Here is a 26,930-nt window from a genome sequence, read left to right as displayed (position 1 = left end):
TCAGTCATCTATTCACCAAGGTTTCACGTTAATCGTGGTCGTACTCTCTTGGCCTCGGGTCCCAGTCCGTCTGTTAGGTCAGGATGAGTGCCTGGCGCTTTACTTTATTCCCCAAGGAGTGTGCGGACGCTGCCCATCTGGAACCAGGACACATGGACAGCAGTGGAGCTCGGAGATGCCTTTTCAACAAAGTCCTTCATTTAACAGATGAGGAGACTGAAAATAATATGTAAAATATTTTGGCCAGTTTCTTAGTCTCCTAACCATGATCTGATTGGGAAAAATAAAAAAAATAAATGAAAGACAAGATCCCAGACGTTTAGGAAATTCAAGGCCTGATATGATTGGTTTTATTCTAAGAATATCTTTGGGAGTGTTTTCTAGAGAGACATGATTTGCTCAAGGCTACACTGGAGGAGATACAACTGGATTCGAATCCGGTTTCCTGGGCGTCTAACCCCACACTCCTCCCGCAGAGCCACTTCCTCTCCGGTCCCTCACCTGAGGGCTCCGTGCCTTCAGGAGACATGCCCGTTTCCTGCTCCCCCCTCCTTCCCCACACCCTCACGCCCGAGGAACTGCACAGATGCGGTGTTGCACGGGGGAGATGGTGATGCCCATTCTGAATTCCAGGCTCAGCTCCTCATTGTCTGGGGGCTTAAAGGTGAATTTTTGCAACAGGGAGGTGAAGAAAATAAACAGCTCAGACTTGGCCAGCTGTTCTCCCAGGCACACCCGCTTCCCTGGAAGACAAGAACAGAAGACGAGTTATCTTCCCAGCTGGTGCTGGTGCCCAGCAGGGACTGAAATCTTCTACCACATCTTGTACAACTTGAACAGAGGAAGGGCCTGCTAGGCCCTGGGGCTTTCTGTACAGAGGCTCATTTAGTCTGGGTGTAAGCAAAACACAGATAACATATGTCTGGACGCACTCCACGGCTTGTAGGAGTCAGGCAGGTGAAGGCACCGGGTGTAGGTGATGAGAGGAGTGGGAGGCTTGGGTTGCCCTAGAAAGTGGATGTCTAGACTACACGCTGTAAAAAAATCAATCAACAGGAATACTATCCAAAAGTATAAGCCAGGACATGTCAGAGGAGTGCAAGGCCTCTTTCCTCTAGGTCACGATTTCCTCCTCAACGATCGGGACCCTCACTGACATGGGTGGCCCTCTCCACTGGGACCGCTTCAGCTCCCCTCCGTGGACGGTCCTTCCCCCCAAAGTGCCTTTGCTTGTAACATGGGCCCAGGCTGGACCCTTTCCTCCGCGGCTCACACGTGGCCCCGTCTGGGCGACATCCCCGCCCCTGTTACGTGAGTGCAGAGCTGAAGGCGGAAGGACCGAGATCCACTTCAACTGCTCCCACTTTCCAGACCTGTGATTTGGGGCAAATTAAGTAACTTCTCTAGGCATTAGTGGAAATGTGTGTTTAACATGGGAACTTTATTTTATATATTGTGTGAGCAACACACTGAAGCCAAATAATTTAATACTGTAGGGAGCAAAGCAAAGCATTGTAGTACCGCTCCCCCATGGTAACACACGTTCCAGCAATGAAATAGCTTATCTGTGACTTCATCTGGTTACTTATATTTTAAAAATCCAAAAAAAAAAAAAACAAAAACCGCAATTTAAAAGACTACCTTTGGCCCTGGCCGGTTTGGCTCAGCGGTTGGACCGTTGGCCTGCAGTCCTGAGAGACCCGGGTTCGGTTCCGCTAAGGGCGCGTACCTCGGTTGCAGTTTGTCCCCGGCCCTGGTCGGTTGTGCGGGTGGCAGCCACTCGATGTGTCCCTTTCACATCGATGTTTCTCTCTCTCTCTCTCTTCCTCTCTCTCCCTCCCACTCTACCTGAACAAAAAATGGAAAAATGTCCTCGGGTGAGGATAAAAATAAATAAATAAATAAATAAAAATAAAAGACTACCTTTAAATAAATCTTGTGGGTGGTAGCATTACCAAAATAGCTTTCTATGTATCACAGTTCTTTACTGTGATACTTTTCACAGTGTGACTTTTATTCTGAAGTAATTTCAAATATATGGAAAACTTGTGAGAATAATACACACCCACACAAAACCAAAAAAATAAAACTTTTTTCTGAGGTTTTTGAGAGTAAATTGCCTTCATTACTCATGAAGTCTTCAGTATGAATTCCCTCAAATCAGGACATTATCCAACAGAACCCCAAATCAGAAAATTACCACCATCTTCTCCTCAGACCCTAATCAGGTTCTGCCATTCTCCCAATAATGTCCTTTATTTAGTAAAGGGACCCAGTTTAGTATCAGGAGTTACTAAACCCTCCTGACTTTGGCACTATGAAGATGACAGACCCATTATTTGGTAAATGACTCTCATGTCCCCTCTTGATTAGACTCAGGGTGTGAGGTCCTGCATTTCTGGTGAGCAGACCACCCAAGTGAAGCTGTGTTCTTCTCATTTCACCCTGTCAGGTGGGACACGATTTTGATTTGTCCCATTATTGGTGATGTCTTCCAACTGTCCACTGTAAAGTTATTATTTTTCTCTTTGCAACTAATAAATACTACTTTGAGACTATATGTTAATGAACCATCCCTCACTGAACTGGTTTCTGTTGCTATTTCTTGGCCAAACTATTGATCGCTCTAATGGTTGCCTGTGGGGAGTTTCAAATTCCATCATTCCTCCACATTGTTAGTTAGCATTCTACTAAAGGAAATGGCTTCTCTCCTCCCTAGTTTATTTATGCACTCATTTATTTATATTAGTTATTAATGTTTCGATCTCCTGATACTCCAGATTTGGCTAGTAAATGAGCATTCAAGTTGGTATGTTCTTACTTCGGGGCACAAAAATATGCTCCAGGCTGATCTCATGCTTTCCCTTCTCCCCACCCCCCACCCCCAGCCTGGAATCAGCCGTTTTCCCCAGACGTCCTTGTTCCTTTCAGTGGATAATGGTATGTGGAAACCGAGATCTGGGCACCAGGCTGGCTCACTGGTATCGAGGTGGTGATGCTCCCAGGCATTTCCGTGGGTAGAGCTGGAGACTCTACATATACATACATGATGTGAGTATATATTTCAATGTATATATACATCTACATTTACATCTATATTTCCTTCTATATCTACCTACCTGTCTATCAAAATCTGAGTTCATATGGCTAACCTCTGATTTTAACCCAACACCACAGAGTTTATTCTGTTATCATCCCTTCCCTGTGGGTAACTTCCTCCCACTATCCTCACTACGTGTACTTACTGGCTCAGTGTCCCGTGTGTGGAGCGTGTCTTCCATCACTGCCGTAGCCACCTGTCCAGACCCCACCTCGTCTTGCCCGTGTTCTGACCTTGCTCTCAGCTTCCGCTGTGCCCTCCCCTTCGCAAATGAACACCCTTCTCACCCTACGTGGCCTACAACACCCCACGCTATTCACCACCACCATCTCTCTTGTGTGTGCAATCATTTTTTTTCTCCCTAAGTAGCACATATTCAATGCAAAAAAAAAAAATTGTGAAAAAGAAAGGTATAAAAAAGACAATGACATGTAAATGATGCCATAGCTAACCCCTCTAAGCCTCGGTTTCATTCTCTGAAGCAGTGAGTGGTGGGAACCTGGTGGGTGACGCCGGGGCACATGCTGCCCGAGGACAGCTGTCTCTTCTGCACCCTCATTGTCCCGTCCTCAGGCCCAACCGCTTGGCTCAGGAAATATTTCTAGAACTAAGGAATGGGGAACTTATTTAAAATAGCCCAGGAAACATACCTAACTCAACATGAAGAAATACACTAAGAATTTCTGTTGTTCATTTCACAATGTTATGAGTTAAAACAGCCCTTGGAACTGGCTGCCTGGAAACACAGGAGCTTTCATAGTGCCCTCTTTCGCACCATTTGAGTTGTCTACCATGTAAATGTATTAACTAGCTTTTTACGGGATAATTAAAATTTGAAAAGGCCTCAGTGGGGGGTACCATCTGGTCAAGCCATGGCATTGAGTCCTTCCTGATGCCCACCAGATAAGAGGTAGCCCCTTTCCTTGCCCCTCCCCATCCCCTTGTTATAAATTGGCTCTTGTTCTGTGTGAGTGGGTGGCCCCTAAAAAGAACTTGACACATTTAAACATGCTGTAAAGATGGCAAGTGTCCAACCTTTTTTGTGAGCAAGAGGCTGGGTCAGAACAAAGTGAAGCTGAAATCCGCAGGGTGCCGGGACTGCCTAGCAAGGGCTGAGGAGGTCAGGGCAGCCTGGAGCCACGCCAGCCCTGGGGGTCCCGGGTGCAGCAACAGTAACGGGGTCACACTGGGCAGGGCTACCTGGAGACATTCCAACTACAGCAAAGGGTGATGGGGAGGGGAGCAGGGGCGGGCTGAGAGAGGGACTCTGGGTTCACACACTCTTATTTTTAGAACTCACCTGTTGAGAAAGGCAGAAAGGCTTCCCTCTTCTTAAACTGTCCATTCTCCAGAAAGTGGTCTGGATTGAATGTGTCAGGGGTGGCCCACTCTTTGGGGTCCCTGTGCAGCGCAGTCAGATTGGTCACGATCATGGTCCCCTAGAGAAAGCAGCAAAGACTCAGGCAAGGCGTGACCCATGCGAAACCCCTATGCACACGGGTGGAAGTCTCCTGCTTCCAAGCCAGGGCCAGAACATATCCTCACCCTCCCCAGCCCACTGCCTTCTGAGCCCACCCAGGCCCCCACTCTTTGCTATGGGACAGTTCGCAGTGATGGGCCGCAAATGCCTGCTGGGAGTTGACAAGGGGAGTGTGGCTTCTCTCGAGTGCAGGACGGACGTTCTCTGCAGGGACAAGCCAGTGTAGGACTTGAGAGCGGACACGCATGCGTCAATGAGAATAACATCTGAGCCTGGCCAGTCAGTACTGTACCAAACCAACCCAGCTGCTCAGTGAAGTGATAACTAGAGCAGCTCTAGCAAGGTCAAAGGTGCCTTACTCATCCCTGTTTCTCCCATTCTCTTCCCTCCAGTGTCTCCTACACTGCACACGAGGTTTAATAATAGAATCAGGTGGCCCAGTAAAAGGAACCACTGACCATGCAGGTACATAGCAAGAAACCCAAGAGTCCTCCTTAATGCCTCCCTTTCCCTCCCTGCCTTCATGTTACCCTTCAGTGAGGCTGGTCAACTTTACATTTCTCTTTATTCTGTCACCTCCACTCCGTGTCCACTGTTGCCATCTTGGCCCAAGGCAATCACCGTGCTACCTGTATCCTCTCTTTCCCCCTTTCATCTGCTCTGCACTCGGAAAGCCGAGTGAGCTTCAAATGCGATTTAATCGTGTCACACCCATCTAGCCTTGAACTTGATAAAACCCTCCAATAGCTTCCCATCCCCCAGAGGTGACACAGCCAGTGCCTGACCCCTGCGTGGGCCACTGTCTCTGCCTGCACTCCCGTGACATCGGCCTTGCAGCTTCTCAAACAGCTGTGTCCCCACTCATTTCCGTGCCTTTTAAAATGTTGTTTACAGGGTCTGGATGTCTGTCCGCCTGACTTTGTCACTGAGCTCACTCTTGAGCATCCTGCTGTCCTCAACATCAACATCCCTTGGAAGCCTCCGCTGACACGCTGGCTCCAGCCCCCTTCCCAGCCAGCCTTCGTGTGTGCGGAAGCCCGTCAGTGTTTTCACAGGACGGTTCTCGTGGAGTCTAAGTGTGTACTTGCATGGTTATTTTGCTCAGGGTTGTTTTCCCAGGCCTGAGCATTTTAGATGCTTAATGAACATTTGTTGAATTAATAAAGGATAACTGCTATTTCAACTACTTTCTATACTAAGCACTAGATTTAACCTTTAACAGGTATGACCTCATTTTACCCCGACCTGTGAGGTAGGTTTTAACGCATTTTACAGCTAAACAAATGGGAGCTCGGAGGGGTGAAAGAATGTGCCCAGAGTCGCATAATGGGCGGAGGCGGAGCCAGAGCTCCTAGCCTCTACACACAGTCACTCAGATCTCTCGGTTCCCAGGACAGTGATTAAAGTGGATGTTAAACGTCAGGGTAGAGCTGGGCTGGTTTCCTGGAGCTTAAATGAATTGCTATAAGAAAAAATGCAAGCAGCACCTGTGAAATAATTTAGACCTCAGCCTTCACCAACATGCTCAGTCAGCAAGAAATAGTGAATGCAGTAGACGCAGGTATAGCTGCTTTTCCTGACTCTGCAGGGGCAATGACCAAAGAGCGTACAATGGGACATGCCCCCTGGTTCTGCCTGTTAAGTTTTTCTCCAGGTACGACACATGCAGAGGGACATAGACAAGGGGAATGGACCCACAGAGGCTGACCTAAGTGGAGAGAAAGCAAGGGAGCTGTAGAGGTGCAGTGTGCAGAGAGGGCACTAGGGGGCACAGGGGAGCTGTCTGCTGAGATTATAAACCTGGTGGGCAGAGTGAGATCAGAATTTCCTTTGTGAGGACAGGGAACTGAACAGGGGCGAACTGAGAGCAATTGCAAGAAGACTCTGTTAAGGTCAAAGTAAAACAACTCCTGTGTAGAGACCATGATGTAGTACAAAACGATGAGCCTGGAAATCAGAACAGATCTGGTTCTTGAACCCAACTCTTATCCCTTTGTAGTTGAGAGATCTTACACAAGCTGAATCTCTATGAGACCAATTCCCCGGTTTATACAATAGAAATAACAGACTTATTCTGATGAAAGAACCTATGTAGTCCATGGCACACAGTTACTGCTTAAAAAGTGTGTGTTCTTTCTCTCCTTTGCTAATACTTAATACTGCACACACTTGGATTGGTTTCTCCTATGAAACAGTTCCATCACAGGGTTGCAAGTAAAAGCCGAAAAAACAAAACAAAACACCTGTGGGATATTACAGTAGAAAAACCAGCATTAATATGATGTTGGCCCAGGTGGTCTCAGTTGTCCCTTGATATTTTAATGTTCTATAACCCAGGATTATGTAGCAGGATTTTTGAAAGTAAGTCTGGCAGGTCCCCAGTCCTGTGAGGTGCTCTACCAAGGCAAAGAAGATTCCATGGCAAAGTCTAACTAAGAATGGTTGTATCTTCACAAAGATCCACAATACATATTTCGTAGAAAAACACTGAGAAATCCCACAGCAAAGAAATGCCAGTCTTTGCTTAGACATATTTGACGTAGGAATCCCCCTTCGCTCCATAATATCCACAATATTAGTATCTAGTTGAACTAATGTTCTAAAGGCCACACAAGAGGGAATAAAATGAGTCTTGAAACAGGTATCTCTCTCTCCCTATTTAAGTGATTCCCTAAAATAAGAATCTATGTTAGGTTTCAAATTCAGATTCCTACCATTTGAAACAATGAGCTTGAAGATCTGAAGCAGGTGTCCCTAATTACCTTGGGCAGCTGGTATCCAGCCACAGTAGTATCAACGGTTAATACCCTGGGCACATTCAGGGGGATGATATTTCCCATTCTCTGCACCTCGTGGATGACGGCGTTGGTGTAGGGCATGAGCTCCCGAGCAGCCGTGCTCAGCTGCCGCGACTGGCCAATCACTCTGTCAATCTCAGCTTGTACTTTTTCTTGAAAAGAAAAGAAAGTTCTGTTATTCCATACCTTTTCTCGAGCCTTGGTAAACTGAGGAATGGAATAACTAGGATCGAAATGCCTGAAATTATAGGAGGCTCTACAGACTCTTGTTTGTGAAGGAGGTAGTAAGTATGGACAGTGGGCCCTGATATGAGACAATTCAGTAATTTTGTGCTGCCAAATTACTGCAACTCTGAGCCTCAGTTCCCGCTTATTAAGTGGGGCTAAATTTACCTTCATCTTAAGGATATTTTGAAATTTATATGAACTGGTCTAGGGGAGTACCCAACAAATAATAGAAATTGCTAATTGTCCTCCAAGATCTGTTTTTTTTCTTTTTTTTTTTATCCTCACCCGAGGACATTTTTGCATTTATCTTCAGATAGAGCAGGAGGGAGTGAGGGAGGAAGAGAGAGAGAGAAACATCAATGTGAGAGACACACATGGACTGGCTGCCACCCACACGACTCCAACAGGGGCCGGGGACGAACTGCGACCGAGGTACGTGCCCTTAGTGGGAACTGAACCTGGGACTCTGGTCCATGGGCCAATGCTCTAACTGCTGAGCCAAACCAGCCAGGGCCGTTTTTTCCTTTTTCTACAATAATTGATATTTTAGCTGGATACCTGGTTACTCAGCCAAAGACTACATTTCCCAGATTTCCTTTTGACTAAGTGTGACCATGTGACTAAGTTCTGACCAATAGAAAATGTGTAGGAGGAACGTTTACTACTTGGAACTAGCCCTTAAAGGAAGGGTGTGTGCTACCTTCCTCTTCCCTTCTTGTCAGTGGGAAAGCAGCCTTAGTGGGGAACTACCTTTGAGGATGCCAAGAACATGTTAGATACATCAGAACAACACAGTGGAGCCAGTTTGGAACCCAAAGGGCTCTGCAGAGTGCAATGCAAATTTTTACATGACATAAATGTCTATTTTTTTTTCTTACTGTCCATTTAAAACATTTTAACAGTGGTAAAATACACATAAAATCGATCATTTTAACCCTTTTTTAAGTGTATAGTTTAACAGTGGTAAGTATAGTTACATTATTATGCAACCAATCTTCAGAACTTTTTTAACATCCAAAACTGAAACTCTATGTTCATTGAACAACAAACCCCCATTTCCCCTATTGCCCAGCCTCTGGCAAGTACCATTCTACTTCCTGTTTCTGTGAATTTGCTCTTGATACCTCATATAAGTGGATTTATACAGTATTTGTCTTTTTTATGACTGGATGATTTAAGTTGGCACAATGTCCTCCAGGTTTATCCATGTTTTAGCACTTGTCAGAATGTCTGTCCTTTTTAAGGCTGAGTGATACCTCATTAGACTCCACATTTTGTGTATCTGTTCATCCATCACTGGGCACTTGGGTTACATCCACTTCTTGACAATTGAGAATAATGCTGCTATGAACATGGGTGTAAACTATCATCTTAACCATTATTACTTTGGAGCCTCTATTATAGAGGCTACGTCTATATCCTAACTATGAAGTTTTTGCACTTTTAAAAAATAATGTAATTCACAGTTGCAAAGGCATTTTGCATCATGACTTAGGATACATAAACATAAATATATATACGTATGATTTTATATCCCGTTAATAAACTGTGCTCAAACGGTTCTGGGACCTGCCTGGAGAAAGGAAATGGATCAGAACTGTCTCTGCCATTGAAGGGATACAGCTTGTGGGGAACATATAAATCACGTGCGATGAGCACAGTAATGGAGGTGCAGCTGGTCGTCTCCAGAGAAAGAGAATGCTAGTCATTTTCTAGAGGATGGGGAAACATCTTATGAGAGGTAGTGTTTAGCAGATTCTTCAAGCAGAGCTATTGGTTTACCATGTAGAGAAATTAGGGAAATACATTCTCGTAGAGGAGAGAGCAAGTGTGATGACACAGAAGCATAAATAATGACTGTGCAAAGAAAATGACATGTAATTTAATGAGGCCACTATGCAGGGTGGGTGGAGTTAAGGCTAGGCAGGAAGTAAGAGGCGCATCAGGGGGTATGATACATCAAAGTGAGTTTGAACAGGGCAAAGGAAGACATAAGTTAAGAGGAAGGACTAGGAACAAGTTTATGTCCTTCCTATCTCCCCCATCCCCATTTTTTCCTTCCTTTTGTATTGTCTGACATCTGATCTCCCCTAAGACCAGGTGTCAAGTGAGAATGTAACTCTTTCCTGGACCTCACCACAGTGTCAATTAACTTCACTGTTATCCTCACTAGACTTGAGCTTCCTGAGAACAGGGGCTGGTGTTATATTTGTATCACATGGATCCATCACAACGATGACAGGAAAACGGAAGGATGTGCCCGTTCTCAAATCCACATTGCCTGGTGACGGTCCTACCTGCCTCTGCACCCTACCGCGCCATCCTCTGCTCCCAGCTTGGGGCAGTGCGTTCCAGGGGGCACCATGTGCCCTGGCGCAGGCACACCCACAGACACGCTCACCTTGGATTTCGGGGTGGAGGGCCATGTAAAGCAGAGCCCAGCGCAGCGTCGTCGAAGTTGTCTCGGTTCCAGCAATGAAGAGATCTAAGGCACTGAAGATGAGGTTTTCCTCATGGAAACTGGAAGTAGCATTGCCATCATGCTAGAAAACACCAGGTTTATTCGTTTGTTTAGAGGGTTCTTGTTGCCACAATACACAGGGACTTCATCCTAGGGAGAACGTACGAGGAGAGTCCCAGGGGAAGAGGCTCTCCCCTTGGTCTCCTCGGGAGGCAGAGTCTTATTCCAGCAGCATCATTAGCGTAGTCCTGCCCCAAGTGCTGGCAACTTTTATTTGTTTGGGTAATGAAAATCAAGACAACTGCCCTGCCTGGTTTGGCTCAGCAGGTAGAGCATCAACCTACAGACCAAAGGGTCTTAGGTTCAGTTCCTGGTCAAGGGCATGTACCTGGGTTGTAGGCTTGACTTTTTATGCCCGTAAGTTGAGAGAAACTATTAGCACAGTGGAGAGTTGGACTTCAGTTCTAACATTAGCCACGCTATTACTCTTCCTATGACACAAGACACCTTACTTAACCTCTCTGTAGTTCAGTTTCCTGTCTCATAAAATCGAAATAACAATTGCCTGGCCGGTGTGGCTCAGTGGTTGAGCGTTGACCCATGTACCAAGAGGTCCCCAGTTCGATTCCCAGTTAGGGCACATGTTCAGATTGTGGCCCTGATCCCCAGTGGGGTCTGTGCAGGAGGCGGCCAATTGATGTTCTCTCTCATCGATGTTTCTCTCTCTCTCTCTTTTCCTCTCTCTAAAATCAATCAAGAAAAAATATATATTAAAAAATAGACATAACAAAACTTATCCCTGAAGGTGACATTATGAGTCCCCTGAGAGGCAAAGGGCACACAGCAAATATTCAACAAATATTTATACTGAGACTAAAAAGAATAAACTAAAGTCCTCTATGTACAACAAGTTGTATATCTCTCAGTCAATCTTTTCCTTCCAGGTGAGAACTCTGAATCCACCATTCATTCCTTACAGCATTTCGTCATCTTTACCATCTTCCTCTGAACACTTCAATGTCACCATCCCTCTTAATGTGTGGTCCCATGGAGCAACTGAAGTCTCCTACTCCGAGCAGAAATTGATGCTTCTATTCGTATACTGCCAATGAGATGAAATAAGAGGGCGGGGAAAGAAATCCACTATTCTGCTAACTTCCGCAGGAGGGACAGGTGAGGTGATAGTAATAAACTGTGGCCCGATGCAGTGAAGTACTGAATCAGCAGGTCCGCTGTGTTAAAAGCTCACATCCAGGTTAGTCCCCCCACCTGTTTCTTTCCTATAATGTTGGAAAGTGGGCAGCATGGGGTCCCCTCAGGCCTCCAGGACAAACTCTGGCGTTCGACTCAGCTTTCCTTGTGTTCTGTGCGGTGAGTGAGGCCCTTACGGGGTAGTGGGCACAGCTCGAACTAATAATGAACCAAAGGTTTGGGGCTCAACTCGTTTTCCTTTTGCACACAGCTCCTTCGGGTGTGGGTAGAGGGTAGAGAATAGATGAAAAGGCGGTGTCTGGGCGTTCCCAAGGCCTCGAGCCAAATGCCACTGAACCCGTATCCTTCCTCCGGATTTCCTCATCCGTCCTGAGTTAGTGCCGTCCTTACACTCCATGAAACCCTGCCTCTATTTTTACTCCCCTGTGGTAAGTTGAAAATGACTCACAAAGATACCCATGTCTAATCTCTGGAACCTGTGGATGTTGTATGGGAAAAGGCATTTTACAGATATGATTACGTGAAAGGTCTTGGTGTGGGAAGATGATCCTGGAGAATCCCAGTGGGCCCTGTGCAATCACAAGAGACAAGGGTGTTGTATGGAGAAGATGTGAGGATGGTAAGAGAGGATGCTTTGAAGATGCAGGAAAGGGCCAGGAGCCAAGAAGTACAAGCATCCTCTAGACAGGGGCGGGGAACCTTTTTTCTGCCAAGAGCCATTTGGGTATTTATAACATCATTTGCAGGCTATACAAAATCATCAACTTAAAAATCAGCCTGCTGTATTTGGTCAGGCTAATCTGGTGAGGTGTGTGATGTTTGCTGGTATTGATTCCGTGGGCCTTACACAGCCCTTCGGCGGGACGTTGCTCGCCCCTGTGGCTAGAAGCTGGAAAGGTCAAGGGAACGGATTCTCCCCCAGAGCCTTCGAAGGAGCCAGCCTTGCCAGCACCTGGACTTGAGCCCAGTCCGCCTGGATTCAGACCTATGACCTCCGGAACCGTACGAGGACAAGTTTGTATTGTAAGCCACTGCATTGATTTGTCACAGCATCAACAGGAAACCAGTAGATCCCCACTTATTCTTCAAAAACCAAACACAAGAGACAGCCATGTCCCTCACCTTTTGCATTTCCCGGAGGTACGCATCAATAAAATCCCTCGTGTCGTCGGGATTCCAGTCTCTCTTGTGGTTTTCGATCATACGAGAAATGAACGATTTCAGTTTCTCCCATTTTTTGAAGAGTGTGTGGTGGGTTCCAGGAATGTATTCCATTATCCGTGGAAAGGTATTGTAGAACTAATCGAGAAAAACAGAACATGGAGACACCATGATGTCAGTTTCCCATTTAAAAAAAAAAAGTTTGTATTGATTTTTTAGAGAGAAAGGAAGAGAGAGAGAGAGAAACATCAATGGGAGAGAGATACATGGACTGGCTGGCTGCCTCCTGCACGCCCCCTACTGGGGATCAACCCCACAACCCAGCCACATGCCCTGACCAGGAATCCACCCGGGACCTCCCAGTCCATGGGATGACGCTCAATCCTCTGAGCCACACCGGCCGGGCCCTTTTCCCACTTTTGAAGACAACAGAAACATTCTCTTTCTAGCTCTTGTTTGCTTCTACTTACACCTTGACTGTTCTGACTTCTCTCATCACTTTTCTCATTCCCCCAGCAAAGCATTTCAGGGCTCCATCCAGAATATATCATCTCAGACCACTTCTCGCCACCCCCTGCTTTGGCATCCTTGTACAAACCACCGTTCCTTACCTGCATGCTGTCACAGCCTCCAGCAGTTTCTCTGATTCCACACTTAACCCCATTCCCAGGCTCTTTCCCACAGAACAAACGGTAATCATTTCACAGGTAAATCCAGTGGTTTTGAACAGGCGTGCCACAAGACGTTTTTAAACATGCAATACCTGACTATTTAGTCTGGGGCACTGACCTCTTTTCCTTTAGACTGTCAGATTCAAAAAACAGCCAACACAATAGCCATCCAGTGTGAATGAATCAAAATTGTACCTTTTTTTTTTTCTGTCAGATTGGCAGGAAATATACTTTGGGGTGTGCCGTAGGGTTTTAGCAATTAGTTTGTGTGTGCCATGAGAGGAAAGCGTTTGAAAGCTGCTGGTTTAATCAGGTCCTTTCACGTTTTGGTTTGCAGTTCTCCAGTGACTTCCATGACACGCAGAGAAACCTCTCCATCATTCTCTGGGCACAGAAGCCCTACATGAGCGGGTCCCTGCACACACCTGTCGCGTGCTGTGCCAACACTCCCTGCCACCTCACCTCCTCCAGTCCAGCCCCACTGACGTCTGCAATGACATCAGGATGTTCCTGTGTAGGCTTCTGCATTTGCTCTTCCTTCCACCCAGAAGGCTCTTCCTCTGAAATCTCTAGAACTCCAGCCCCTCACTTCATTATAGTGCTGCTCCAATGTCACGCATTTGGAGCAGTCTCACCTAATGATACTACAAGTTTTATTTTTCTTCATGGCAGTTATCACTATTGTGTATGTGTGTATGTATGTGAGATATGTGTGTGTGTGTGTGTGTGTGTATGTGTGTGTGTATTTGTTTGTCTGCCTCCATGTGGGAAAGACATTTTTACTGAAATAAAGTGGCTTTTTAATATATTTTCTCTAATAATAGCTGGTAGAAAAGAGCATAACATAATGGAAAATCATCTAGACTTAAGACATGACATGGGTTTGGCCATTAGCTCTGCTGCTTTGTAAGTATAATACCTTGGCAATAATAATAATGATGATGAAGAGGAAGAGGAGGATGTAACTTGGGAACCTGGGACTACTCTGGTGACCCAATGACGTGAGGTCCATTAAGAACTTAGCGCGGAACGGGTGGCCCGATCTGGAGTTGCTCACACGCTGCCGTACCTGCCTGCATGCAGCTGATGCTGTTTCATCTTTCAAGGGTTGCTGTGGAAATCGACTCAGGTAAAGCATGTGCAGTTGCCCATCAAAGTGCGTAGTCTCTTTTGGGACTCCAGGAAATGATGATTCCCCCTAACCTGCTGCCCCTTCTTGCCCCCCCTGGGATTCCCCCCCCCCCGGGAAAGTCAGCTGGGTGCCCTCGGAACTCTCATGCCTTCCCGGGCTCCCTCTTACTAGGAAGACCAAACATGGAATCACTGCACTGGCGACGACCGTGACTGGCAGTGGGTACAAGGAATTCAAAAACAACTTTGACAACAAGAATAACAGCAGCAGCTCCCATTCGCTATGGCCTTTTCTTGTGGGAGGACTCATGCTAGCTTCTTTATCCATTTTGATGTGATGCATCCATAGAGCTCTAGGCAAAGATGCTTGTCAGGAATAAATACAAATAAATCCACTCCTCGGTACCAGAGAGGTGCCCTGAACACTTGGGCTGATTTTGATCTAGAAGTGTCTTGCAAGTCCAGAAAAGTGGCTGAGAGACCAAGCATCTGAACAGTTTCTGACGGACTCACAGGCCCCCAGGGACGAGAGCGGAGTACGGGGTCCACCAAGGAAGGGGTGAGGTCTGAATCCCAAATGTCTTTACCTATGAAGCTAGGAGATGGACAGGATCCTGCTGATGGGTGTGTAAATAGCATGTCAGCTTTGGAAACCTCTAGGCGTCTTTCATGTCCAGGTTTACACATGCAAGAGAAATGAATGGATGTGTCCACATGCACAGTCAGACTAGAATGTTCATGGCAGCTTTATTTATAATATGCAAAACCTGAAAATGACCTAAGTGTATATCCATAGAGAAGAGAGTGACAAATGGTGGCATAGTCATAAAGCGGAATACTACTCAGAAGTTTTAAAAAGAGCAACAAACTCAAATGACTCTCAGACCAGTCAGCCAGTGGAGAAGCCAGCACAGAGGAGTTCTGAGCGAGGCGGTCTAGATGGCTGGGACAGGGAGGCCCATGGAGGCGGGGACTTAAAGGTAATGACACCATGTCCCTTTTAAATAACACGACATAGCCCTGGCCGGTTTGGCTCAGCGGTTAGAGCATCGGCCCGCGGACCAATGAGTCGTGGGTTCGATTCTGCTCAAGGGCACGTACCTTATTTGCGATTCGTCCCCAGCCCTGGTTGGGGTTGTACGGGAGGCAACCAGTTGATGTGTCCCTTTCATGTCGATGTTTCTCTTTCTCTCTCTTCCTCCCACTCTATCTGAACAAAAATGGAAAAATGTTCTTGGGTGAGGAAATAAATAAATAAATAAATAAATAAATAAATAAATAAAATATAGATGCACAGGTGTATGTCATGTAAAGTTTACTGCTTTACATGAATATTAGAAATGTTCTTTGTATACAGTAAATAATTAAAATATTATAAAACACTATTTGATTGACTTCAAATAAGTTTGTGTTGAAGTCAATTCTAAAAGATATTATAGCTTAAAAAAAAAATTTGTTTCTGACATCAGCCTCGATATCCTTAACCAAGATGTGAAAAGAGAAACCCTTACGTGGCACCACAGTGACATCTCTAGACGTATGACATCATCCAGCAACTTCAGCATTTCTTGGAACTGATCATCCTGGTACTCAAAGCGCTCCCCAAAGGTGATGGAGCAGATAATATTGGAAACTGCGTTGTTGATCTTGAGGTGAGGGTTAAATGGCTGTCCTGGAGGTGGAAGAAAAGGGGGGTCCTTCAGATTGTTTGTCTCTGTCTTCTACTGAATATATGACACACCGTGGGTATGATACATGACACATGGCGTGTAGAAACACATCTGAGGCTCTGGCCACAGCATCCTACGCTGGGTCCCACACAGCAAGTACTCACTCAATGCCTGGGATGCCCAAAGTTTTAAATCAGTAATGTCTTTTTTTTTTTATCCTAACCCGAGGACATTTTTCCATTTTTGTTCAAATAGAGAAGGAGGGAGGGAAGGGGGAGAGAGAGAGAGAGAGAGAGAGAGAGAGAGAGAGAGAGAGAGAGAGAAACATCAACGTGAAAGGGGCACATTGAGTGGCTGCCTCCTGCACAACCCCAACCGGGGCCGGGGACAAACTGCAACCGAGGTACATGCCCTTAGCGGGAACCAAACCCGGGTCTCTCTGGACCACAGGCCAACGCTCCAACCGCTGAGCCAAACCGGCCAGGGCAAAATCAGCAATGTCTTTAATGCCCATCTTCTTCTGCTTAATTCTAGAGTTCCAGGAGGGCACAACCATGGTTAGTTGTCCAGTTATATCCTCAGAGCCTAACACAGCGCTGGGCATGGGACAGGCATGTAAGTACTAAAGTACCTGTTCAGTGAATGAATGAGCCACCGTCCCCTGCACTGTCCTCGGAAACACTCACCCTTCTCCTCTTCCATTGCCTGGATGAGGTGGTGGGCCTCCTCCTGTATGCGCTCCTCCAAGCTCCTCTTCCCTAAGCCAAAGTTCCTTAGTGTTGTCAGGGTGAACCTTCTTTGCTCCTTCCATTCCTGGCCATTGGACATGATCAAGCCTCAACAAAGGAGAGCCAACATAATGAAAAGAAAGCCAACAAATGGTACAGGGACTTGCATCAGATGGCGGAAAGGAAAGGGGCATTAGGCAGAGAAACGTATTCAGAGAAACCATCCCAGCGCAATCCACACAGTCGCTAGCGTATACTGATTGTTCGCAATGCCAGACACATTAGTATTTTTTATGCATTATGTAATTTAGTACTTACAGAAACTCTATGAGGTAGATACAATATCACCCCTTTCCCAATTTTCTGATGAGAAAAATGAGGTACAAGGGATAAAATAATGTTTGCAAGGTTACACACAGAGTAAGCAGCTGGACAGGCTTCCCATTCACATTCCCTGGCTGCAAAGCCCAGGCTCTGATTACTAGTCACAGAGGTATATGTATGCATTTATGTTATGCTACATACTAAGAATGGACTCCAGGGAGGAAAACCCATACCTGTAGAGAAGCAAGGCTTTAATGAGACTTATAGGAGAGGGCCTATCAAAGCTGGACCTGAATAAACAAGGAAATGAATGAAGAAAGCATAGGACTGAATGTGCCTTGCAGGCGAAGGAAAGACAACATCTTGGTGTGTCCAGCAGACCATCGTTTCTTCTGTAACACAGGTAAGGCCCCGCTCCTGTCATTTCATCACTTCCGGAGCTCTCTTTGTGTCCTTTTAATGCCTGGCTTGGGCCTCCACCATCTCAGTGAAATGGCCTTCCTTGCTCTGTCACATCCAGGGACAGTTTTCAGCCTCATCTTACTTGGTCTTTGAACAGCACGAGACACTCCCTTCTCGAAGCACTCTCTTTTGGGGTGCTCAGGACACTGCGCTCCCACATTGCTCTTTTTTTTATCCTCACCCGAGGACATTTTTCCATTTTTTGTTCAGATAGAGTGGGAGGGAGAAGGAGAGAGAGAGAAACATGGATGTGAAAGGGACACATCGAGTGGCTGCCACCCGCACGACCCAACCAGGGCCGGGGACAAACTGCAACCGAGGTACGTGCCCTTAGCGGGAACCGAACCCGGGTCTCTCTGGACCGCAGGCCGACGCTCTAACCGCTGAACCAAACTGGCCAGGGCTCCAGATTGCTTTTTTAATTCTCTGAAACAGAGAACTTCCCTATCTCTGGTTAGTTCATCTTCTTCTGCCAAATTCTGAAATGATTAAGTTCTTTAAGATAAGGTCTTCTCTTACCCTCCACTCCATTTCTGGGAAGTCTCACAACACCTAAAATTTTAAACAACATCCAGTGATAGTGAATTTCTATTTCTGTCCCCGAGCTCCAAACAGATATACAGCTGTGTGCTTGAGTTTGCCAACTGAAAGGCGTTTCAGATTCAGTATAGCCGTGATTGAATGTATGTTTTTCTCCATAAAACTCCCCACCGAGGCCAAACCAAACACCTTGTCCTCCAAATGTTCCTTCTTTCCACCAGTCCACCCATTGGGTGTCCACTTCCACACCCAGTCTCCCTGCACTCTAGGTCAGCATGTCTGACTGGATTTGCCTCCTGGACATCTTCAATCCATGTACCTTCTCTGCCGCTGTCCCAGTTCAACCTCCTGTATGTACTGTCCTTTCTTGCCACCTCCCTAGTCCAAGCGACCACCTTCTCCAACCTAAAATGCCACATCGGTCTCTTGCTTCCTTTATTCTATTCTCTACATTGCAGTCCAAATATGTTTTTAAAATGTACAATGTAAATATGACGATCCCTTTCTCTACTGAAAACCATTTGAGAGCTTCCCTGTTATTAGGACAAAAACCAACATCCTTATTGAGATCTTGCATGAACTATTCCAGGCCAAGCTCAGCAGCTTCATCTCCATTTAATTACTCCATTTAATCTCTGTGCAAACCTGCTACTTTGGCCACTTTTTCATTTCTTCAAGTTCACTGTCCTTCTCACCTCGGGGACTTTTGATATTCTAGTCTCTCTGACTGATTGCTTCTTCACTTTATAGTTAATTGTCATTTACTTACGTTAGTTTTTCCTGAATTCCAGGACTAGATTAGCTACCCCTAGTAAGTGCATCCTGCCCTTATCTATATAAAGGCTTTCAATTATTACGGTTAGTTGATAGTGTTTCTCTCTGAATAGAATTTGACTCACACAAGGACACAGATCTTATCTGTTCTATTCATTGTTGTATCACTGGTGCCTAGCACTGTGCTTCCCACTGCAGGTAATACACAGAGTAAATGGAGGTAGAGTTAGTCAGTAAAATATTTCAAAGAGGAATTGGGAAGCCCCTGGGGGAAAATAGTGCTTTGGTAGAGCAATAGATGTGTGTTTTTCATTTAGCTTTTTAAATGTTTACGTTTATTTAATGATCATTTAAACCGTTCATGCCAAACTGTTCTAACCTAGACTGGACGGCTTGAGATGCCCTGTGGAGCACCTTAGCGAGAAAGCATAAGGAACCAGAGGCAAGAAGACGGAGTCACAAAGCAGCGGAAGGAAGCAGGGCCACATCCTCTTTCCTAGGGGAACAGACTTGCAATGGGAAACCAGAGAGAGTGAACGCATTGCCTTTCTCTCTCTGCTTTCTTGGAATGACGGGTTACTTGTCTATCAAAGCACCAGACTGAGTTCACCCAGGAGATGCATCTTTTCCAAATCGTCATCATTAGGGCTGACCCCGCCTAACCCTCGGAGAGGGTGCCTTCATAGGATATGCGAGCATCAGACTTCCTTAAAGGCAGGAATTTTATAGTGGGCTTGGTCTCTGGGGAGCATCGGAGAAGCACAGTCACAGAGGCACCATTGACAAACCTTAAAAACGTTAAACATACCCATCTGACATTGGTCAGTACACTCACCATTTCTCTTAAAGGTCCGTTCTCGAATAGGGGCTAAGGGGCGGTCCGCAGCGTGGTGGCCCTGGTGGACAAGGACTTCCTTGATTAAGGGCAATCCAGTCACAATAACTGTAGGCCAGGCACTAAACTCCATACTGAAAAGGTTCCCATATTTCTTCACATACTGAAAAATAAATAGTCACAGTTGAATATGCACATCTCGATGTGTCCAGGGAAGAAGGAAGTGTGTGTAGCTGGAGTCTTGTCTTGAGGGTATGGTGTGTGCTCACTTTGATCTGACAGGGATGTTTCCCTGATTCTTCTCCTCCTCCTCTTCGCTAGACCTGGCTTTAATTCACTACAGGACGTGGACATACCTTGTAAAACATTCATTCATTTGTGAACCTATAAGAACTGAGTGAGCCTCTACCATTGTCCTGACAATGAGTTATGAAGATATAACTACCATAAAGTAAACAAGTCTCTAACCTCACACATCTTAGAGGCTAGTAAAGGGAGAGAATTCAGCACACGTGACTCACCAAGACAGCTGAGATCTGTCATGTAAGTCAAGTCTGGTGTAGCAAGCACGGACTTCTTACTAAATCACACCTGTATACACGAAAGAGAACGTCCCCTTTCTCAACATGTGTGGGAAGACAGGAAATTCATGATAGGGCTGGGGCCAGAGGTGGAGAAAAGCACTCTCCTCTGGAGCTGTGTGTGAATCTTAGCTCTACGGTTCACCAGCTGTGGGCTCTTGAGAAAACTGTCTCACATTTTTGAGCCTCAGCACCCCAGCCATAAAAGGGAGAAAGTGATTCCTCCCTCCGAGGGTTCTGTAAGGAAGAATGAGAGCAGCAATGTGAAAGGCACTTTGTTTCCTGGTACCTGGCGCACAGCCACCCGAGTCTCTGTGGAATGAATGAGCTCTGTGTGCAGAAAGATGGGGGTGTGCGCTCGTGGCGACAGAGGAGCCGAGCACAGGGATGTGCAGGAGGAAGGCACTGCTGGCACAGACGGCTACCTTCACTGGGTACCACGTTAAGCACCTTTCACGTTTTATCCTTTTTTTTTAATTCCTCGTCTGAGGATATTTTTCTATGTATCATTAGATAGAGTGGGAGGGAGGGAGAGAGAGAGCGACAGAAAGAAACATCGACATGATAGAGCCACATCGACTGGTTGCCTCCATGTCACATGACCCGACCAGGGCCCTGGATGAACCACAACCAAGGTACATGCCCTTGATTGGAATCGAACCTGCGACTCATTGGTCCGCGGGCAGACGCTCCAACCACTAAGCCAAACCGGCCAGGGCTCACGTTTTATTTTATTTTATCTCACAAGTACCCTACGGTAGTAATGATTTTCCTTGTCTTTCAGAGAAGGAAAATGTGTCCCCGCTGAAATGATATAGCCAAGGTGACAAAATTATCGAGTGGTAGAGGGAATTTTCCAGGCGTTGTGTAAGATTCAAGGACAAGAACATGGACCTGAGGTGGCACCAGGACTTTGGAGTTTAGTGGGAGTGAGCATGAGCGCAGGGCAGGGTGTGGAGAATGGAAGAGCGTGTGGGTGTGTCATGAGTATGCACAGAGTGCCGGTATGTGCGAGGTGGGTCGGATGACAGCGAATGGTTGCCAGTCAAAGTCCTCCTGACCTGTATATTCAGGAGAGGACCAGCTTGAGATGGAATCTTGGTTCTGCCCTTTCCAGCAAGCAAGACAAGTATAAGCAAGACAAGGTATACTGTGCTAAAGATGAACAAAGAGTGATGGAAGAGTCTGGACCAAAACCACAGTGGAAGGATTGAGTTCAGGCTCAAATTTTAATGCGGGAGCAGGGTGGTGGGATGAGACTGAACCCATTGTATTTGCTCTGATGGCGGTGATGGAGTCCAGGGCTATAAGGGGGTATAGGGGAGCATAAGTGCATAGAAATTATGAAGAAGAGGCCACAAACACCTGGAGAAAATGGAGCCCTTCTATTTGATCTATGACTGAAGCTACACACCCAGCAGACAAGAGGCAGGGGTAGGGCTTACCGAGAGTCCTCTCTCAAAAGAGAAAAAAGAAACCTAAGGAACGAAGGAATAAAAGTTTATAATAGTGGAGCTGAATTTTTTCTTTGTCATAGAATCCTTTGAAAATGTAATGTGTCATGGATCTGCTCTCCAGTAACCTCCTGTACACCTGACTAGTTATACATGCAGATTTAGGTGTTCATCAGTCCCCTGGGACCCCATGAACTCTGATTTCTACCTTTCTCCTACAGAAATAATGAGATGCCTTTTTCCTACGGAGCCCATATGGGTAGAGCTCTGACTTCCATCCCCAGCACAGTAAGGAGGAGACTACCCTGCCCATCCTCACTGTCTCACCCTCATTCTCGCTACCCAGCACTGATGAGAACGGAAGGTGGAGTCCTGTGGGCGTGGGCAACACAGAAGTGGGGGAGACCAGAAGAGCACTGCAGAGGTTTCATAACCTAAAGTGACATTTGATTCACAATCCATAGAAATGAGAATTCTGAACATACTCTAGATTGATTATCTGCCAAAATGAAAGATTTAACATAGTGTCTAGAGTCATAATACATCACATTTCCAGCATGTAGTCCAAACTTACTCACCTTACCAAGAACAAAGAATCTCATCTTTAATGAGATTGACACCAATACTGAGATACACAGATGTTGGAATTACAGGATAAAGATTTTAAAGCAAACTATTATAAATATATTTTGGTAAACAAATACAAACACTCTCAAAAAATTTAAAAATAGAAATTCTTAACAAAAAAAATATACATAAGAACCAAAGAGAAATTTTAGAACTGAAAAATACAATAACAACAACAACAACAAAAAAACCTTCAAAAGAGCAACTCAATAGCAGAGTGGTAATAACAGATGAATCATTAAAACTGAAGACAGATCAGCATTAAAGTATCCAATCTGAACAACACACAGAAAATGAATTGAAGGAAAAAAAACAATACCCAAGACACAGGGAACTATGTTAGAATAACTAAAGATCTAACATTTGTGCCATCAATATCCAAGAGTTCCAGAAGTGAAGAAAAATGCATGTGGAGTTGAAGAAAATATTTAAAGAAATAATGGCTGAAAACTTCTCAAATTTAGTAATAGACAAACCTGCAAATTCAAGAAGCTCAGTGAACCCAATAAACACATAGAATTGAACGCCAAGACATATCATAATCAAATCTCTGAAAACTAAAAACAAAGAAAAGTTCTTGAAATCAGGCAGAGAAACAACAATTTAAGTGACAGCAGATTTCTCATTAGAAACCACAGAGGCCAGAAATAAGGAGCACAACCTTTAAAAATGCTGAATGAAAAACTGTCAACTTAGAATTCTGTGTCTAGTGAAAATGTACTTCAGAAATGAAGGTGAAATGAGAGCATTATTAGATGAAGGAAAGCTAAGAAGTTTTTGCTAGCAGACCAGCTCTAAAAGAATGGTTAAAGAAAGTTCTTCAGATATAAGAAATGACAATAGTAGAAAACTTGGAACACTGGGAATGGAGAAGGAGCAACAGAAAGGGTAAATACATTGATAAACATAAACTATACTTTTCCTCCTGAATTTAAAAATAAAAAGTTTTTCACAGTTAAAAGCAAAATTATAATATTGTCTGATGTGGTTCTCAATGTATGTAGAGATAATAGTTAAGATATTTATATTATAAAGTAGGGAGGGTCAAGGGACCTAAACTGTCAAAAGGTATCTATATTCCACTTGAGGTGGTAAATGTTGAGACTAGAAAACTTCAATAAGCTATGTATGCATATTGCAATCTTTAGAGCAACCACTTAAAACAAAATACAGAGGTATACTAAAAACACACTAAATTAATATGGAAATCTTTTTAAAAATGTTCAAGTGATCCACAGGAATACAGGAAAGAAGAAACAAGAATGAAAAAACCAAGGGAAAAAAAAATAGAAAACAAAATGGCAGACTTAAGCCTTAAGAGACCACTAATTACATTAAATATAAATGATTTAAATCCATCAATTAAAAGAGATTGGCAGAATAAAAAGATGACCCACCTCTACAAGAAACTCATTTCAAATATGTTATAAGTAGGATAAAAGTGAAAGAATGGAGAAGCATACACCATGCAAACACTAATCACATACGAGCTGGCATGGCGACATTATATCAAAGTCCAGGCAAAGAAAATCACCAGAGACAAAGAGGGACATTACATAATAATTTAAGAGTCAATTCACCAAGATGATATAACAATTTTAACTTCTATGCACCAAGTAAAAGAGCTGCCAAATACATACAGGAGAAACTAATAATACTGACTAGAAAAATAGACACACCTGTAATTATAGTTGAAAATTTTAACATGACTCTCCTAGTAACTGATAGAAGCAGTAGATAAAAAGTTAGCAAAGGTATACAGGAGAGGAATTAAACAACATGCTCAACCAATAACAATCTAACTGACATAGAACACTCTGCCCAACAACAGCAGAATATAATGCCAAGACTAGGGGCTTGGACATCCTGCACTGTTGAATATCCACATATGCCCATCTGTTTCAAGCATGTGTGGACTGTACCTTGGGTCATAAAGCCAACCTTAATATATATATATATATATATATATATATATATATATATATATATTTTGTTTTTTTTTTAATTGAAATTACACAAAGCACATCCTCTGACCATAATGGAATCAAAATGGAAATCATTAACCAAAAGAAAACAGGAAAACTTCCCAATATTTTGAAATTAAACAATACATTTCTTAAACTAAGGTATACATGTTTAAGAGCCTGGCTTTAACATTCTGTGACTAATCCTGTTAGTGTTAACAACTGGGTGATTCTCCCAGAAAGTGGTAAACCCTTCTCCATCTAAACTTGAATATATGGGCATATGTTCAGAGTACTCCAGAAATTTCTAGGGAGAGGGGAACTAATCTTTTAGTACATCTATTATGAGCCATGTTGATTTTGACCATTTATTGTTTTATTTCATCTTCACAAACCACCTACGACACTGCCATCTCTCAACGAGGTACTTGTGCTGAGAGGCAGGAAACCAGTCGAGGATCTCGAGAAAGTGTTGGATATTGGAGAAAATTTTAAGGAATTCAGAGTGGCCCCAGTTAGAGAGCCCTGATAGAAGATTATTATAAGGAAATGAAAGAAGTCCTGAGTTCCAAGTGGCTCCCTAAGGAGTCTTAACCTGCTAAGGAGACAGCATCTGGAAGGGCTAATAAAATTAAAGGTGAGGAATGACATTTTAAAAATGATTACTTTAGCTTAGCCAGTGTGGCTCAGTGGATTGAGCATCCTCCCATGGACTGGGAGGTCCCAGTTCCGGTTCCGGTCCTGGTTCCGGTCCTGGTCCAGTCCTAGTTCCAGTCCTGGTTCCGGTCCTGGTTCCATTTCCGGTCAGGGCACATGCCCAGGTTTCAGGCTTGATCCTCAGTAGGGGGTGTGCAGGAGGCAGCTGATGGATGTTTTTCTCTCCCATTGATGTTTCTATCTCTCTCCTTTCTTCTCTTTCTAAAAAAGTCATAAACAACATATTTAAAAATGATTACTTTATTGAGAGGGGATTGCAGGGAGAGAAAGCTGACCATGAGGGGCTCAGTCATTGTGGTGCTGGGAGCAAGTCAGTTGAAAATCAGTGAGGATTTAGGTAGAATTATCATTTTACACATGAGAAATGGAACCTCCAAGTGGTAAAGTACAACTTTAAAACAAAAAATGTTTTTATTGATTTTAGAGAGAGAAACATCGATGAGAGAGAAACATGATGGGCTACTTCCTGCACACCCCCTACTTGTGATTAGCCTGACACCAGGGCATGTGTCCTGCTGGGAATCGAACCCTGATCTTTTGGAACATGGGGCATGCTCAACCAACTGAGCCACACCCACCAGAGCCTAAAGTACAACTTTTCTCTTTCAAGGATAACAATATGACAGAGGACAAGGTGATCATATTATAATAGGATGTTCCCATAATATTTAACAAGACACACAGTTAAGTGAGTTGAAGAATGTAACATGCACTGAAATGGTAACCGTTGACACTAATTCGCCCCTTAGAAAGGGCAGGTGGAATCATGCCTGTGGAGGAAACCGAGGCTCAGAGCGGAGTTTCCCAGGGGACTGGAATTAGCCACAGAGCTACCCCTTCTCCGCCCGCCCGGGCCCCAGGATGGGCCTGCCCTGCAGCTCAGGGTCGGGACCCCGCCAGCACCTGAGCCAGCTCCTACCTTCTGCAGCGTCAGGTGCGGCTCCTTAAGGCCCAGCTGGAAGAAGTTCCCAAAGAAAGGCACACTCGGGGGCCCTGGTGGGTAGTTCTTGGGGAGCCGTTTTTTGAAGAAATTGGCAAGGAGCAGAAAGACGATGGCACCCAGCAGGAGAGAGCGGAGATGAAGCGCCCTCCAGACGGCCGCCACTAGGCCGCCCACCGAGATCATCGCTCCAGGTCCGCTGGCTTCCGGGCGGTCAGAGCAGACGACGTCCCCGCCTGTGTCTGTCACTGCAATCCCAGCACTGCCAGCACCCCGCCCGCCCCACCCTCTGCCCGCCCCGCCCCCCCGAACTTCCTCCCTGCTCCTCGCCCGCCCCTGCGGCTCCCGGGGAACCTCCCCCGACCTTCGGCCCTCTCCGCCCCTCACCCTGCCCCTCATCCTGCCCCTCATCCTGCCCCTCATCCTGCCCCCCAGCCAGCCTGGCCCCGGGGGCCGCCCGGCGCTGGATTCCAGGGGAACCCGCAGCGGTCTTGGAAAGCCCCTCTCTGAGACTGTTGGGGCTCTTGCATTTATGGTTTCAATGCATCTCGGAGAACGTCACAGACCTTGGAGCTCCGTGTTTTTTAATAACAGTCTCACCCAAGGCTCCAGGATCTGAACCGTGCCTGGTAAACAGTCAAGCCAACAGAAGCACCTGACATTGCTTGGGCACTTACTACATGCCAGGCAGAGCACTTGCCTCTACGTACATTGCTTCGTTCTGACAAAATTAGGCTGAGGCTCGTCTTAGTCCCATCTTGCATTGAGGAAACAGTCAGAGAGGTGAAGTGTCAAATACGTGGAGAATAAATGAATCCACTGGTTTGCAAAACATCTAAACCGGGTTCTGTATTTGTAACTGTTTGGAAAATTAAAATGTTACATCAAAGCTCCCAGCTGGTGTGTACACCTGAAACTAATATAATAATGTGCGTCAACTGTAATTAAAAAATAAAAAATGATTAGCAATAATAAAATAATAAAAATGTCTTAGAAACAAACAAAGGAGATATCTTTCCAAAGTCCAGAGGGAGATACTAGTGAGAACTTTGCTTCTATCCCTACAGTCTAC

The 26,930-nt window shown here is 45.1% G+C and overlaps 1 protein-coding gene across 1 annotated transcript; it reads right to left on the bottom strand.

Annotated features, from left to right (window-relative positions):
* Positions 1-338: 338 nt before the first annotated feature.
* LOC118627182 (cytochrome P450 2J2) lies at positions 339-26,101 on the bottom strand. Its single transcript, XM_036257400.1, has 9 exons — positions 25,838-26,101; positions 19,576-19,738; positions 16,599-16,748; positions 15,754-15,914; positions 12,402-12,578; positions 10,008-10,149; positions 7,343-7,530; positions 4,401-4,539; positions 339-743 (listed from the first exon to the last, which is right to left on the bottom strand). The coding sequence occupies exons 1-9, from the start codon at positions 26,042-26,044 to the stop codon at positions 565-567; spliced, it is 1,506 nt and encodes a 501-aa protein (XP_036113293.1). The 5' UTR covers positions 26,045-26,101; the 3' UTR covers positions 339-564.
* Between the last annotated feature and the right edge of the window lie 829 nt (positions 26,102-26,930).

The sequence above is a fragment of the Molossus molossus genome, unplaced genomic scaffold (genome assembly GCF_014108415.1).
Source record: "Molossus molossus isolate mMolMol1 unplaced genomic scaffold, mMolMol1.p scaffold_m16_p_12, whole genome shotgun sequence".
In the NCBI taxonomy this organism is placed as follows: domain Eukaryota; kingdom Metazoa; phylum Chordata; class Mammalia; order Chiroptera; family Molossidae; genus Molossus; species Molossus molossus.
This window is presented reverse-complemented; position numbering and strand designations above follow the sequence as displayed.

Bases quoted from the DNA above. Each gene is read 5' to 3' on its own strand.
- LOC118627182 (XM_036257400.1), bottom strand. From the start codon at position 26,044: ATGATCTCGGTGGGCGGCCTAGTGGCGGCCGTCTGGAGGGCGCTTCAT. The intron at 15,915-16,598 runs GTGAGTGTTTCC...TTCCACCTCCAG, and splicing joins GGCAATGGAAGAGGAGAAGG to GACAGCCATTTAACCCTCAC. The intron at 4,540-7,342 runs GTAATTAGGGAC...TGCTTTCTCTAG, and splicing joins CTGGATACCAGCTGCCCAAG to GGGACCATGATCGTGACCAA.